At 52.2% G+C, this 15,157-nt stretch overlaps 5 protein-coding genes across 5 annotated transcripts; all 5 read right to left on the bottom strand.

Moving 5' to 3' along the window:
• Window positions 1-2,536: 2,536 nt before the first annotated feature.
• Window positions 2,537-3,915, bottom strand: SAPIO_CDS8096 (uncharacterized protein; the record flags this gene model as incomplete). Its single annotated transcript, XM_016789807.1, has 3 exons — window positions 2,537-2,631; window positions 3,532-3,710; window positions 3,797-3,915. 3 exons carry the CDS (start codon window positions 3,913-3,915, stop codon window positions 2,537-2,539), a joined length of 393 nt encoding a protein of 130 aa, XP_016640070.1.
• A 4,045-nt stretch (window positions 3,916-7,960) lies between these two features.
• SAPIO_CDS8095 (uncharacterized protein) lies at window positions 7,961-8,357 on the bottom strand (the record flags this gene model as incomplete). Its single annotated transcript, XM_016789806.1, has 2 exons — window positions 7,961-7,996; window positions 8,058-8,357. The coding sequence occupies 2 exons, from the start codon at window positions 8,355-8,357 to the stop codon at window positions 7,961-7,963; spliced, it is 336 nt and encodes a 111-aa protein (XP_016640069.1).
• Window positions 8,358-9,281: 924 nt separating this feature from the next.
• Window positions 9,282-10,154, bottom strand: SAPIO_CDS8094 (Phosphatidylethanolamine N-methyltransferase; the record flags this gene model as incomplete). The annotated part of the gene is made up of 4 exons (XM_016789805.1): window positions 9,282-9,799; window positions 9,876-9,892; window positions 9,970-10,009; window positions 10,103-10,154. 4 exons carry the CDS (start codon window positions 10,152-10,154, stop codon window positions 9,282-9,284), a joined length of 627 nt encoding a protein of 208 aa, XP_016640068.1.
• Window positions 10,155-10,950: 796 nt separating this feature from the next.
• SAPIO_CDS8093 (3-ketoacyl-CoA thiolase, peroxisomal) lies at window positions 10,951-12,443 on the bottom strand (the record flags this gene model as incomplete). The annotated part of the gene is made up of 4 exons (XM_016789804.1): window positions 10,951-11,749; window positions 11,821-12,217; window positions 12,289-12,375; window positions 12,437-12,443. The coding sequence occupies 4 exons, from the start codon at window positions 12,441-12,443 to the stop codon at window positions 10,951-10,953; spliced, it is 1,290 nt and encodes a 429-aa protein (XP_016640067.1).
• Window positions 12,444-13,185: 742 nt separating this feature from the next.
• On the bottom strand, window positions 13,186-14,455 carry SAPIO_CDS8092 (uncharacterized protein; the record flags this gene model as incomplete). The annotated part of the gene is made up of 3 exons (XM_016789803.1): window positions 13,186-13,390; window positions 13,452-14,160; window positions 14,215-14,455. The coding sequence occupies 3 exons, from the start codon at window positions 14,453-14,455 to the stop codon at window positions 13,186-13,188; spliced, it is 1,155 nt and encodes a 384-aa protein (XP_016640066.1).
• Between the last annotated feature and the right edge of the window lie 702 nt (window positions 14,456-15,157).

Genomic DNA, 15,157 nt, shown 5'->3' with positions numbered 1-15,157 from the left:
AGATAATATTCGCGTCGTCTGGACGGTGCCCGCCCCACAACTAGTAAAAGAAAAAGACGCGCTTAGGTGAACGGCTTTCAGATCACCCATGAAACGGGCTTTTTGCTTCTCGTGGCGATTCCCAGTAAGAGGGATGCCTCTCCAGCTTCTCGGCTTAACAAGATTATCAGCAGTGGTTCTCCATAGTAGAATATAATCCCAAACTCGCATCCTCGTCCTGGACTAACGCCAGCAGCTTTTCTTGGCTCCCTTTCGTTGAGCAGACACTTCGTAGTACTCAGTTTCCCTTTTTAAAGTGGAGAATAGTGGGACAGCTGGCAGGAAGAGTGCCTATTTCAACTGAAAATATATAAGGTCTTTTTTTCATAGAAGGAAGCAATGAAGAAAACGGGAACCCAAAACGAGCCACCTGGCGAAAGAACAGAGCACAATGGGTCAGAAACTGATAGAACAGCAAAAAGCTGTTGTTCTTGGAAAGAAAACGTCTCCCAAAGAACTATTTCGCTGCCGTTTTGGACAAGAGCAAATGGCGAACGAGGAGGGAAGGAGCACCCTACCACCACAGAGCTGAGACTCTATCGCAGGCATATGGTTTTCTCGGATATGCGCCTCAGATGTCATCATTGGAGCGCTCGTCGCAAACAAACACCCTGGGGGGCTGTGATATAAGTGGCACTGTCCGGAGACAGCAGCTCGTGACGCCCCTCTGGGGCCAAGAGATGAGAGTGCGCGACTCGGACACACCACGCCAAGGCCGAAGTGAGATCCGGAGAGAGCGCAGAAGGCCCTAGGAGAAGGTAATCCGAACGGCTCGTGATCGCAGTGGCAGTCGTCATAATCTCGACCACGCTATCTACAAGTTCGATCACTTCATCGTGGGTGTGATGTTCATCTCTTTTTCGTGGGTTGACACCAGTGCGCCGACGCCAAGCCGGGCCGGAAAATCATCGGGTTGAAATCGGGTGGGGCGCCGGCCCGATTCCGTCAGACGCCAGAGACCTTGGATTCGGTCCGTCCTTCGGTGTGTTCTCCGGGACGCGCTCGGGTCTGCACAGATCACAACTTGACAATTTGATATTTTCGGTTTCGGCAACGCTTAGTCGACTCTCTAGTGACTGGAAGTCTTGCTGGTAGACCCGTTGAGTGAGCAATGGAAGGCCGGCGTCGGGAGGCGGATATTGGTCGGTCTGACAGATGTCCGAAGGTTGTGTGCCGTGTTGAGTTAGTTGGAGCGCATCAGGCGCTAGTGAAACTGTTCTGGGAGAACTTGAGCGAGAAGCCCGGTGATATAAAACCACGCTTTTCGCAATCCTGCTCTCTGGCAGCCATGATATCTTCTTTCGTAGTACTGCGCTTGAGGGGGTTGCTGCTGCTCATCTCGAACAGAGGCGCCCTTCGAATACCATTTGTGAATCTTTTCGTGTCCTTCGCTTTGCCTCCTAGACGAGATGTTTTTTTCAACAGTTGCGTGGGGGTGGATGATTGCGCATTTCTTCACCGAACTGCCCCGCGACGGTTTTCGTCTCTGGTATATCCAGATGTGATGGCATCGTATTATTCACGAACCTCGTCCTTGTCGTTTGTACGAGACCTCGCGATGCAGGCGTCGAAGATGAGTCGGAACCCGGTCCCCCGAGGGTCGTACAGAGCGAGGTTGTATCTTTTCTGCCTCATGCGAATAATACTGGTGGCATTTGCAACTCTGTGTGGAAAATCCATGGACAAGACCTACGAAGTAGTCCTTCTGGTCCCCGCTGTTTTACCCCCGTGAGCGCAATAGCTGGGCAATGTCGGTGTCGAACAAGGGCCTTAGGCGCTTCGTCTGCGGCAAGAGTTCTTGGGAAATGAGAGTGTGATGGCCGGACAGCCGACCTTAAACTTGTTCGCACTCTCATCGGAGATACACCGCAAACGGCTCGCCTTTCATCAGCCAGAAACATGAACATCCTAGTATCGGTATTTCGCTTGGCTTTGCTCTTCAGCAGAACACAGTCCGCACTAAGGCGAAGCGTCGACGCAAACTCCGCGACAGGCAACCACAACGAGGGAAGAATGTACTGGGACTGCCCAGGCACAGTTTCAAAGGCTAGCCGGATTTCCGGCTCCTAACTGGCCAGTTGGGTGTAGGCACGGCCGACAAGAGATGGAAACGACGGCCACCCCACCGCCGCCGTCGAGACGAGCAGCGACGAGCGACCACAGCTTCTCAAAGCTTCCTAGCCGCGATCGGAGTTGTTTTGCCACATCGAACGACAGCGGTATGTTAAAGTCCGTCCTGGGCTCTCTTCCAAAAACCGTAATTCCTCTACTCTGTGCTTCGATACATCTTTAAATGCGTTTAAAATCCGTTTCCTTGATTTATAGATTGGGTTAGACACGAGCGGAACTATCGGTATTAAGAGAAGAAGAGTAGCCATCTGATGCATCCTGCGTACGTGTTCGAGCTGCGAGATGCGGGCGAAGCGCGCAAACGCGTTTTCAGCCCTCCTCTCAACCATTCCCTCCTTCGTCATAACTGTGCGCTCTTCGGATAGTGTCAACACCGTGGGAGGCAGCTGTTAGGGGTCGTCGGCCACTCAGAGTCGTATTCGAGAGGGCCGTCATCGCTCTTGGGAGTGAGTCTAACGGCGGCTGGTATGTTCAGTGATGTCTCCTTGACCGTCATTCTCGTACGCCTCCAGAAGCCATCCGAAGAAGCCATTCCTTATAAGCCTTCCCTCAGAGTGCTTCCAGAAAAGAAATGTGAAAAAACGGTATAGGAAAGGCCGTGCCTTTTGATGTGTTATCATATATCATATATCCTTCTCGTCCCGGGTTCATGCCCGTCCTTGGCCTCAACAATATATAGTCCACGAGGTGTTTTAGTAGTTGGAATAACAGGAGCTTGCCTAGCCTCCAATCTCTCTTGTGTTTGCGTAACCTCAAATTCGATGGAGTGCAGCGTGTGCTTGTTACACCATGGTCCTTGGTCTTTGGGTTCTGAGACGCAATAGCTCCCTGCCGCCGAGTTTTTGCCTTACGAGGTTCAAGGATAGTTTGACGAGCTTGGATTAAAGCAAGGTCCAAGTCTCGCTTCCAATACCAATGGCGATGGAAAAGAGCAAGATCCAAACGCATCCCTTGCTTCAGATATTGCCAGATAGCATGTTCGCAGGGAATCCCACGGGTTCGTATATATACAGCCCACGAACGTCTCCCCATGGCCCCAAAACTCCCCCATGACCCCGTCATCGCCCACGGACATCTTGAAACATAGATGGCTTTCCACTTCGTGGATGACTTCTCAGAGCCTTAGGGCCTCATATAGCCATGATATATCTCCATCGCCAGAGGACGCAAGATTGCAGGCAGGAAAACGTCGAGGAAAAGAACGAAGGAATACCACCGAATGTACTTTAGCCTTTTCGTTGCTTTCCGACGCCGCGACACGTCATATAATCAAATACCATAAGCGTGATAATGAGGGGAATGGAAGGATGCCCAAACTATATTGAAGCTGGTTTCTATAAAGATTGTACGCCGCCCACTCACGCAGCTTCTCTCCGTTCGACTGGCTGAAACCCAGCAGCGTCTTGGTGCAGTTTTTGTGGTCCTCGTCATCGAGGACCACCATGCCCTGGACCATGTTGTATCCCTTCCCCGGCACGGGGTTGCCCGCCTCGTCCATCACGCCCCAAGGTTGCAGTCGATGTGGCGGAACGCGGTGGGATCTCCCGGGTTAGTGTACTTGCAATAGTACGGGTAGCTAGCCAGGTTCCAGGAGTGGTCCGGGCGGAGAGCTACATGCACCACGTACATCACGGGGTCGGCCCGTATGACCATCTGGGCGCTGCTGTACAGCATGGTACGCAACCAGCCAAGCTGGCCTTGCTTTCCCCGGTACATGTGGCGCATATGATGGCGGAAACACCCCATTTCGAGGGTGACGAGGTGTTGGAAATTCTTCCGGGGGTGGACTAAAAGATGGGGAGATGAAAAGATGCGTTATGTGGTATTGCGGATCGAATCCATCTGAGTGATCCGCTATATAATGGCGGATGGTTGTTGCAGGAGGCACTATTGAATGAAACAAAACGTCGTCGGAAGATAATCGCGGATTTTTCTGGTGAGCGCAGGCAACACTAACCCTTCGACTCATGTCCTGAATCAGGTTCTATAACGGCAAGAGCCCTGCGATGGGTCAGCCTCAATCCCGGCACTGATCACAAGACGTCAGACTTGTCCCGTCCCTTTCTCGCTACACGCTACCGTCTCCACTTCCGCAGCGGCCTTCGCTATGAAAAGGGAGTTAGAGGCAATGCGGGCGAAGTCGGTTCCGGAGACCAAATGCGCGATGGCGCTTTTCCAGCGATTGTACCCGAATATAAACACAGCTTCGAAACAGAAAACGATCAGGACCGAGAAGAACCAGAGTGGCAAGCCTGATTGTGTTGCCGTCCTCCGGAGCACATGGCGCAAGCGGGCGCTTCAAGCAGGATGTGTTATATCTGGGCGGGCAGCGGACTCGCTGAGCATCTTACCGCTCGTGCGGTGTGCGGCTATGAAGGAGCGTTCAGGAAATCGAGATCCGAAAGGATTTCCGAGTTAAACGGAAAACAAAGGAGGCCCACAGTGATGAAATATTTGTGGGTGTAATGGGCTCTTCACTTGTGAGTCGTTCTTGGGCAACATCCGGAGACCGCTGAATATATTAAAGCAACAACAAATCATGCCTAGGGACTCTCAATTCGTGAGGGAGAACCCGCATGTAGCTCGTTGAGCAGTGTTGTGAATATATAGCAGCAACAACAAGTTATATCCAAGCACTCGTGGGTCGAGGTCGTTACCGTCTAATGTATAGAGGAACTGGCGCACGCTGTACCAAAAGCGCCATTTCATTACGCTAAGAGTTCGACGTATCTCTGTAATTCCGAGATAGCGCATTCAAAACCTCTCGGACCTCTTACCCGCGGAAGTTCTGCCACAGATACAAGGGCATTCCAGTGAGGTAATGGGTGGCGGCCTCCGGTAAGCATGGGGCGTTTTTGACCGGGAGTTCTGTATTATGCAGATATCCCGGTCTCCTCGATGTGACTGTTCGCGCCCTCCCCACCCGAGCTGAGGGCCGAGAAGGGAGTCGCAACCCTGCAGGTGTTAAAGTCCTTGGGCCAGGCCAAACAGCCGGATTTCAGCCCAAGAGTCTCATGGAGGCATGCGCACGGAGAACCAGCGGAGGTGAGGAACTCCTTTTTCTGCAAATTGTAGAGGGGAGTAAGAGAAGGCCTCCTCCTCCAGTGACCAACAGCTTCCCTACCGTCCAACTAGCTTGGAGCGGACCGCAGGGCTCTGTGACTTCTAGTAACTTTCCAGAGCCCTCGGAATCGGCATATACAGTTTTGAATGTTCCTGCCAGCGAACCCAAAATGGTTAGGATGCATTGGACACAATCAAAGGCGTTAAAGAGGCGCATGGAGACATGTACTTGAGTCCTTGCCGACCACCAAGACATGGAGCTCTCAGTAGAATTCTGATCCGTCATCGTTCGGACATCAGCTTTAGGGGGCAAGATTGCTTGTGAGTATATACTGCTTGCTTGCTTTTTTTGAGGATCTTCCCAGCACAAAGCAGCAATATGATCCTAAGTGAACTTTGGGTTTAACGACGACCAGTCAAGTACATGCCGCACCAGCATATCCAACACTTTGGCCAAGTGTGACTTCTTGCTCTCAGACTTGGTCACTAGTAACAAGCCACAGGAGTACAGAATTGCTTTCACGCAAAGCTGTTGTGTTTAGCTTTTGAGTTCTTAGAAGAAGGGGGGCAATGTTGATGATTTTTGAGATGCCAGCAGCATAGTAGAGAACAATGATTTCTTCATAGTTGTGCTGGGTGGCAGACCCCAGCTGAGCCTCAACCCATCTAGGATCGTCACCAAGCTCAAAACAACATCGCATTCTCAACAAAGGCCGCCAGCCAGCGAGGTTTTGAACTCCCTCGGGGAGGGGCGGCAAAACAAACGTCAAGTTCAATAGGCCTCATTGGCCTTTAGACTACAGGGAGCTGTGAGACGATTCCGTTTTTCTTTACGGAGACGTACAAAAGCTCGTTTTCCGGTGCGGTTGCGAAATACAGTCTCTGCCGCATTGCCGTAGGCTTCGGATCCACTCAGAGCCGTATTCAATCTCCAGTGAAGCCCTAAAGAGCACGAGGGAGGCCCCAAAAGTCGATGAGTCGGTCGCATCAACTCATAGATGCGACGAGCCGGATTTTGCCTGGGAAGACACCCCGGAGCCTGGCTTCCGCTTAGAGTTGCCTTGCCCATTTCAGCAAGGTTGGTGCTCCTTGTACTCGAGAAAACTCCTTGTACTCGAGAAAAGAGAACCCACTGGCTTTAGGATGCGAAAATCGACCAGCCTTTTGTGTCCGAGCCAGAAAACCGGCTCGTGTTCCAGTGAAACTACAGTATCAGGCCCTTGCAACAGCAGGTCTGCATGTTCTGACATCTCCAGTCACCGCATTGACGAGTAGAAGGCAACCGACCGGCGTTGACAGAGCTGGGACCTTGTTTTCGGGTCCCACCAGAAATTTGATAGGGAAAAGCTTTACCAGGAGCCACAGTCAGGGACTGTCTCTGAAGTGGTTGTGTGAGCTACACAAGTCACGGTAGAGGCTCGAGAAATTTGTTCCCCACCGTCGAGAATTCACCACCAAAAGGCGTGGGAAGACACGACTGAGATGGGCCCTTTTAATGGTCCCTCCAATCTTGAAGCTCGCGGATGGGACACCAAGTTCAACAGATAGGCTGCACGCCGGTCTGCTTCAGCTTTTCATTCTCTGATTTGGCGGTCTATAAGTTGAGCTTATGGATATCCCCAAATCAAGACTCGGTAACGGCCTGCACGGGACTGAGCACCCACCAGGCAACGGCCACGTCGACGAAGCGAGCCGAGATATTAGGCCACTCGACTACCGGGAAACAGAAGAATGTGCCGAAATAAAACAAAATACGAATGAGGTGTTAGCAGGGAGCGATCAAGTGAGTGTTGGTGAGCGTAGAGCTTTTTTTTTTTTGGAAAAAGGGGGGGGGGGGGCGGAGGTTGGTTTGGCTTCTCTCAGCCGTTGCCCATGCGTCATCAACCAGGGACCCCAAGTCCTCTCGAATCACCCCTAGGAATGTAAAACCGCAAGCCGCACTAATCTCATTGTGGGTGCGTTGATCCTGGTTTCCGCAGGGGAGAGTCGCATTCCGGGCACGTAACGGTCCCCGAAAAGGGCACAAGAAGAGCACCTTCCAGAGACTGCCTAATCCGCCAGAGAACCTTTTCCCCCTCGGATTGCCATGTCAGGGTATATATAGTCTGCACCAATTTGATGATTCGCAGTTGGGAAAGGACCACCCATGTTGTGGAGATATGTGATGAGGACGAGATAGAGTATAGAAGCAGCTCGTCCGCTGAGAATGGGCGTGAGGGCTTGGCTAACCTCCCTTGCACTTTGGGATCTTGTCCAGACCACAGTTTCGGCCATCCTCGCGATATTGTGGGACATCTGGCCCTCACCCAGCTGGAGAGGGATCCCATTCCAGCCAGGTAGCCCAGACGACCTTTGGCACATAGGTTCAGCACGAAGACAACATCGGCCGTCGTGATGAACTTTGCAAAGAGGGAAGGTTTGCGGGGAGTAGCAATGTTTCTCGCTGGCCAATCCGGTCCAAAGCGGAAGCCGCGAACTTCAACTGGCCCAAGGACTTTGCTGAAAGCCCCTTATCGGGATTCCATCTCGGGTCGTCGGTTCTGCTTTCTTTCAGATGAATTTTGTTACTTCCAGACCCTATGCCGGTTGCCGCACCTCGTCGAATTCTTCGAGCTTTCGGAGTCTGTTCTTTACCTGGTCCACTGATATCTGCCATGGCATGAGGAGAAGAGGGCGTCCAGCATCCAGAGTCCCATTCTGGCGGGCATCCGCTGGTCCGGGTAGTCTGTTAGAGACTCAGTTCGGGCGTATCCCAGGATATGAGCTGCTCACAACCTCCGATTAGCATTGCCCACTGGTCGCAGACTCTGGAATTCTGCACTTACAGTATGCATTTGTGTGGCCGCGTCAACTGGGCAAGCCATAGACTCCACCATCTGCAAGGAGCCTGTGGGCGCCGCCTGCGTACTCTGCCCAAGAGATGTTGAGGGTACAATGGTGCTGAAGAGGATGATTGTGAGAGGGACATCTGGGTCTTTGGACAGTTGACATCCTAGGTCGCCTCTCATGTCCTTCTTTACGGCCTCGTCAGTGTGCGCGGCTGTGAGCGGTGCAGAGCTGTCCGTCGAGGTGGCAGTGGTGAAGCGCATCTCCTCTTCAGCAAAACTATCTAGGAGTGGTCTCATGTGTGGGTATGGAGGTGAGAGGATGAGGACAAGAGAAAGGGATGGTGGCGGGAGGGTATGTGTGTTTATATAGTTTTCTGGAGGGGGTTTGGCAGCCCCATGTGATTTCCCACAGATCCAATGGACCGTTTTTCGTGAATCATCTCGACTCTATAAGAGTGGAAAACAGGAAGGTGTCGGATCCAATGACTTTATTCGTGATTCATCGAGAAGAGCAAATGTCATGCTCGTCAAAGATTCGACAATATAAGTCTGTATCGGAAGCCTTTTTTGACTTCCAGAGGACAAAACAGAGGCCATCCTCACGTCGCCCTTTCTCAAGACGAATATATAGAGATATATCGAAGCATGTGGCTTCGGAACTCGACAACACGAGCGAGGGTACTGAATCTTGCGGTGGAAGGAGGTAATACAGTATGTGCCTGAAAGCGCAGCTCACTATTGAATTACTGCGCAGAAATCGGCCCTGCGCAGGCGGTCTTCATATATATAAGAACGTGGAAGGAGTGTTTGACGAGGTGCGGCTGAGGAAAGAAGAGGACGAAAGGCCAAAATCTATACAGGAATCTTCAGATGTTGAAATTAGAAACTATCACAAGTCGACGCTAACGTGAATGCAACCCTGCCGTTATATAGCACACCATATATACCCATTTTCGCGCTCATGGGAGCTGTTGAACGCCCCGTTCCTTCCCATCACTCCCTCCAGCCGAAGCAATCATGTGGATCATACCAGTTTTCTACAAATGTCCTGGTTTGGCAAGCAGAAGCATTGCCGCATCAGGAACAAACAACCAGGAAGTCATACCCTCCTCATTACTGCTACCATGCAAGCCCAAGTGCTCCCCACAGCAAGCAAGCCTCCGCCGTCTAGCAAATGTAGCCGCCCTCCTGCCGCACAAACACCAAAAAAATGCTCTCCGTCTATTCCGCCTTCTTGCTCCCCTTCTTCTGAGCAGCCCTCTCCCTATCCCTCTTAGCATAGATACCCGCAGTGAATGGATTCTCAAACGCCAAGGCAACCTTATACACGAGGAACACCCACACCGTAAGCAACACACCAGCCGGCTTTCCATAATACAGCGCCGCGGCGAGGAAGCTCATCGTGGATCCGTAGTACATGGGCGCATCGGTAACGTTGAAGGGAAAGCCCGTCACCATGTCGTCCATGAGAATGCCGAAGTAGTCGCCGAGGAAAGTACCCGTGATGCCAAGGGCCCAGGTCGACGTGATGACGAGGATGTTGCCAGCGGCGAAGAGGGCGTAGGAGGCGAGCTTTACGGCGTCAGTCTCGAGGGCCGGGTGGCTGGGTTGCGGGGCGAGGGCTTCCTTGTAGAGGTAGTCGCGGACCATGCCTAGCGAGAAGATGGTGAGGGCGAGGAAGTAGCAGGCGATTTGGGAGTTGCCCAGGAAGAGCTTTGTGAGGATCTTGTTGCGGTATTCTGTTTGTTTGTTTGCGGCTTCCGTGTTAGATATGGCATGGTCATTTTTTCTAGGGAGAGTATGGAATGTTCGGACCTTGACGGGCAACGATGCTTGAAAAGGCAAAAGAGTTAGCTTTCCTGCCGGCGACTTGCATGAAGGGATAACGGTGTAAATGCTCCCGACTTACTTCCAGAATAACGGGTTGAAGGCGATCGCAGCAGCCGAAACTAATTCCACTTCGTCAGTCTCTCTCACTCACACTCACACATCCTCTCTCCGTCACACGGAAGCAAAGAGCCCCATCAAGGTCTAATCCTTACTGTAGAGGCTCTGCTGGTCGAAATCGACCAGATCAGTAATAGAGACCGACATCCTGACGAGGGAAACAAGATACGAGGGCGGCACAAGGAAGCAAGAAAGAGGATCTGGTGGTTTGCCGGGTAGTGGTTTGGGAAAGCTAAAGGTGGGAGAGGTTGGACGGAAGAAAGACAACTATCTCGGATGTTTGGCAAAAAATCGGTGGAGCTCTCATCTGCCGTGTCCGTGCCTGTGCCTGTGGGCTAAAAATTGTGTGACGACATTAAACGACAAGCAAAAAAGTGCTGGGAAATCAACAGAACTGAGCGACACCGCAAGTCACTCATGCAACTGCCTGGCCTGAAGTGGAACAGCTCCGGTTTAGGGGCCAAACTGTCTAATAAACACGTGATTCTCAGGCGGTTTTAGCAGCTAAGGAGGATTACACGACGCTCCACAGCACGAGCACTGAACCCCCACGGATCCGCTGTTAATATCCCGCATTCCATCCCAACGCCAAGGGCGATGGCGGCTCAACTCTTTGCGGTTTCTCTTCTGGGGAAAGAGCTGGGGAAACGGAACTACATCGCAGGATCATGAGTTGAGGATGATACATTAGTAAACTTACGTTACAGGAGTACCGTAATGTTCTGGGGTAGGAGTGGATTTGCGATACATCTTGGTTGCATGTGATCACCATGTAGCTTCAAAGCTCAAGCTTGCAGACGGGCAATCACAATATCGCCATGAGAACCCACCAATGTATTCAATCGTGAAATATATTCATATAATTGTACAAGTCTCGGTTTGCTCTGCCACCATTCTACAAGCCAATTTTTCCCTGGTATCAAACATAATAGACTGAAAAAATTTACTCGGCAACCCACACAGCGCTCATACCCATACCCGTTCCGATACACATCGAAGTGTTGCCAATCTTCTTTCCTGTCCTCTTAAGCTCGTAGAGTAGGGTCGACACTTGCCTAGCACCAGTGCATCCAAGAGGGTGGCCGAAAGCAATAGCACCACCCTTGGGGTTAATCTTCTCAGCAGGGATGCCGAGTTGGTTGGCGCACCAGAGGCACTGGCTAGCGAAAGCCTCATTGATCTCGTAAATGTCGACATCGTCACGGCCGATACCGGCAAGGTCGAGGGCCTTGGGGATGGCCTTCCAGGGACCCTGGCCCATGAGAAGAGGGGGAACACCGGCGACGGACGCGCACACGAACTTGCCGATGATGGTCTGGCCGAGCTTCTCGGCGGTCGATCGCTTCATGAGGAGGACGGCGGCGGCACCGTCGGAGATCTGGCTGGCGTTACCGGCGTGGATGCTGCCATCCTTGGAGAAGGAGGCCTTGATCTTGCCGAGGGACTCGGCGGTGACGCCGGCGCGGACACCGTCGTCCTTGCTGACTACGATCTCCTTGACCTCGCTGGTCTTGGGGTCCTCCCACTTGACCTTGAGGGGGACGATCTCCTGGTCGAATAGGCCGTCCTTCTGCGCCTGGAGAGCCTTCTGGTAAGAGGCGGCGGCGAAAGCGTCCTGGGAAGCACGGGTGATCTTGAGGTCCTTGGCCATGTCCTCGGAAAGGCGGCCCATGGGGACCTTGCAGTTGGCGGCCTCGGTGTGGCCATTGAGGAGGTCGGAGAACTCGGTGACGGCTCCGGGGCTAGAAGACATCAAAACATGTCAGTATACAAATTCCAATTCGCGCAGAATGTCGAGATCGAACGCGCATACCCGTATTGCGTGCTCATGCTCTCAACACCAGCACCGACACCAATCTCAATCATGCCAGCCTTGATCTGGTTCGCGACATCGACGCAAGCCTGAAGACCAGACGAGCACTGCCGGTTCAGGGTGCGGACAGCGGTAGTCACGGGGAAGCCGGCAACCAAGCTGGCCGCGCGCATCTCGGTCGCACCGCCACCGGGGGCGAGCACAGTTCCGACGGCAATATCCTCGACCAAGGCAGGGTTGATCTTGGAGCGGTCGATGAGGGCGGCGAGGACGCCGGCAAGGAGATCGGCGGCGGCGGTATCCTTGAAGCCTCCCCTTCCACCCTTGGTGAGAGCAGTTCGGCAGCAGGCAGTGACGACGATCTGTGGATGGGTGAAGTTGTTAGTTCCGAGTGTCCCTAATTGGAAAATGTAGTATAGAGGCTTGAGGCTGGTTGGTTGAATTGTAGACGGGCAAGCGAGGAGATACGGACATCGTCGGGGTTCTTTTGGAGAAGCTTTTCGCGACCGTTCTGGCCAGCGATCTGGCCGGAGATCTGAGATAGCCTGTCGAAAGCTATCGCGGAAAAGTTAGGTACGGCGCCCAAAAGTCATCAGTACTTCTCGTGCGGACTTACCACCCATTGTGATGAATCTACTCGAGTTCTCGTAGCTAGTAGGAAAAGAAGGAGGAATCGGATGAAGGATGGAGAAAAGTAAAATGTGTGTATGTCGAGTCGAAATGGATTAAAAAAGAAGAATTGAAGACGAAAACGAGCTGCGGACGCCTTATTAAGAACTAAGTTTCCAAGAGTCAAAGTTACCTCGGATGTTGGTCGTGAAGAGGGAACACAGGCTCCATCACCAGGCCAGAAACTCCAGACATGGAAATGTGTCCGACGGAGCACACTTCCAGAAGGCCTCTGATGTCACTTGCAGGCCGAGGCATGCCGGCGTTTAGGGAGCGTCTTGGCATCCACCTGACCACACCAGTGAGCACCACCCCCCACACCTGTGATGGGTGTCGCGCATTTTCACATGCTAGAATCCTGGGAGCCAACAGGTTGGGCAGGCAATACGGAATCCGGAAGTCAAATATGGCCCAAACTTTACCTCGTGTGAATGATTACTTCCCCGGACAGCCCGCTCGTTCCTAACTTGTAAACTAAAATTGTGGCAGCGCCTTCCAGCACTTGTTGATTCTGGACCGTTCGATTAATAATAATCTCCGTTCAGGTTGTCTTCACTGCCCCGGTACAACTGTACGGAGTACAATTGTCGTGTACCTTTGTGGGGTTGATCATGATCTTTCCACGTGCTGCTGAGAGGATTGAATCCACGTTCAATTCAATTCCGAAGATAGGAAGGTGCATCTACAATTTGTAGCTCAGAAACCTTCGATTCGAGTACCCAAGTGTCCTTCACTGGCCACCTCAATCAGATACCCGCCGACGACCAGATCCATGAGGCCCAACCCTACACTCTTGTATATCACATTCCCCTCGCTTAACCATCGAGCTCTAGCCTCGTCCTTGTGCTTAGCCTCTCCCGCGGCAGAGCTATTCTGATCAAGATCAACAACCTCTCCCAGTCTGGATTATAGTTAGCTCATGTTCCCCGAAATTCCCAGCGCATGAGCACGAAATAACTTACTCGACAAGACGGCTCGGGCCAATCTTTGCATGAATAATCTCACCAGCCTCGGTCATGACTCCCTCCAACGTGTCTACCACGATTGCCCCTCCATCAAGAGGGTCGTTTCGAGGCGCCTTCGCCGACTGCAATAACAGCTCTTCGGGAAGCTCCCTCATGGCTGGAGTGTAGCTCCCAACAGCAACCACCAACCGGGTCTTTTTCCTTCCCTCCCCACTCGTAAGAATGCTGCCATCAAACAGGTCCTCGGTCGAGGGCGTGCAGCAGAAAATGATATCAGCTTCCCGGAGCCGCTGTTGGAGAAGCCCCTTATAGTCTGGGGTGTCGGGCGAAAGAACGTCGAGCTTCGCTGCCTGCCATCCTTCGCGGGCTTTCACCTCTGAAGGGACGTTATCGAGATCCCTGAGAACTTCCTGTGCGGTGGTTTTGTTCCTGTTGATAACGGTGACGCGCGCTGCCGTGCTGCCCTTTTGTATCAGAGCCAGGCGTACGTGCCAGTATGCTTGCTTGCCAGCTCCGAAGACGATGATATCTCGGACAGTAGACCGCAAGTTGACAAGACAAGACGATGCCAGTGCAGTTCGGAAAGCGGTTACGGCTCCCGCATGCAATAATCCAGTTGCCGTGCCATCGGGGGCGAAGAGCATAATCGCTCCCGTCGGCTTTATGGCGGGTGCAACTTGTTGGCCCGGCGTACTCAGAGTGACGACTGGTGCATGTTGGTTAAAATGCTTGTATCAGATATCCCGGATAATAAGTTTACCTTTAATTCCCATTCCAGTCGGTCCCACCGAGGGCATGAACAACGTAGTGGTCCCGGTCCTTGGATTGCTGTGGTGAGTCCTCGGAGGTTGGTGATACGTTCCATCTTCTATGGACTGGGTATTTGTTGAGTATTCTCGAAGCGCTTTCGATAGATGCCTCTGGAAGCCAAGAAGCTGGGTCGCCGTCAAGTTGTCCAACACGGACTTGGCTTGGGCGTCAGTCAACACGGTCAGCGACATGGTGATGGTCAGTTCTCAGATGTTATAAATATGTTATTATTCGGTAAAGGTGTTCCATGAACTGCTTTGGCGAGCTGAGTTTCCCCAGATTGTTGATCTTGACTCGGAGGTGATCGCTTGAGATTCCCCATTGACAAGAGGCCGCTAAGCCGACAACAACCTTTCAATCGCCAAACTCCCTCCGATGCCGCACCCGTTGGGCCGACCCCGTTGCGGGCCATTAATTCACTAACATCGGGTGATGATTAATTACAGCGCATCGAACCTGGTTTTTTGAATGTGCCCTCTGCGTGAAGTTGTGGGAACGATGAGGGTGCAAGCACTGCTCCACTAAGCCAAGCTCAACTTGAAGTTGCGTTCGAATTCCATCAGGATGCCGTACAGAACTATCACGAGGTGCCTCAAATTGGGATTGTTTTCCTGAACTCGTAAGAACTGGTTAACCACTATGCTTATTATGAATAATATTGCCTATTATTAGACCTGCTCCCTCGACATGCATTAACAGCAGCGGGGCAGCTCACAGGCATATTCAGGAACTTGACAGAAGAACTGGGGTTCATTCACAGCACTCGAGCACATATAGACCCTTATCCTCGAAAGAAAAAAGGTGGACGACGAGACGAAAAAAAGAAAAAAGAAAAGGAGGGGCAGCAAAAATGACAGTTGAAATCTCCCGAACCTGAATCGAACAGGTGACCC

This window comes from Scedosporium apiospermum (genome assembly GCF_000732125.1).
Source record: "Scedosporium apiospermum strain IHEM 14462 chromosome Unknown SEQ_SAPIO_0121, whole genome shotgun sequence".
NCBI lineage: Eukaryota > Fungi > Ascomycota > Sordariomycetes > Microascales > Microascaceae > Scedosporium > Scedosporium apiospermum.
The sequence above is the reverse complement of the archived record's forward strand: the minus strand, read 5'-3'. Positions and strand labels throughout refer to the sequence as shown.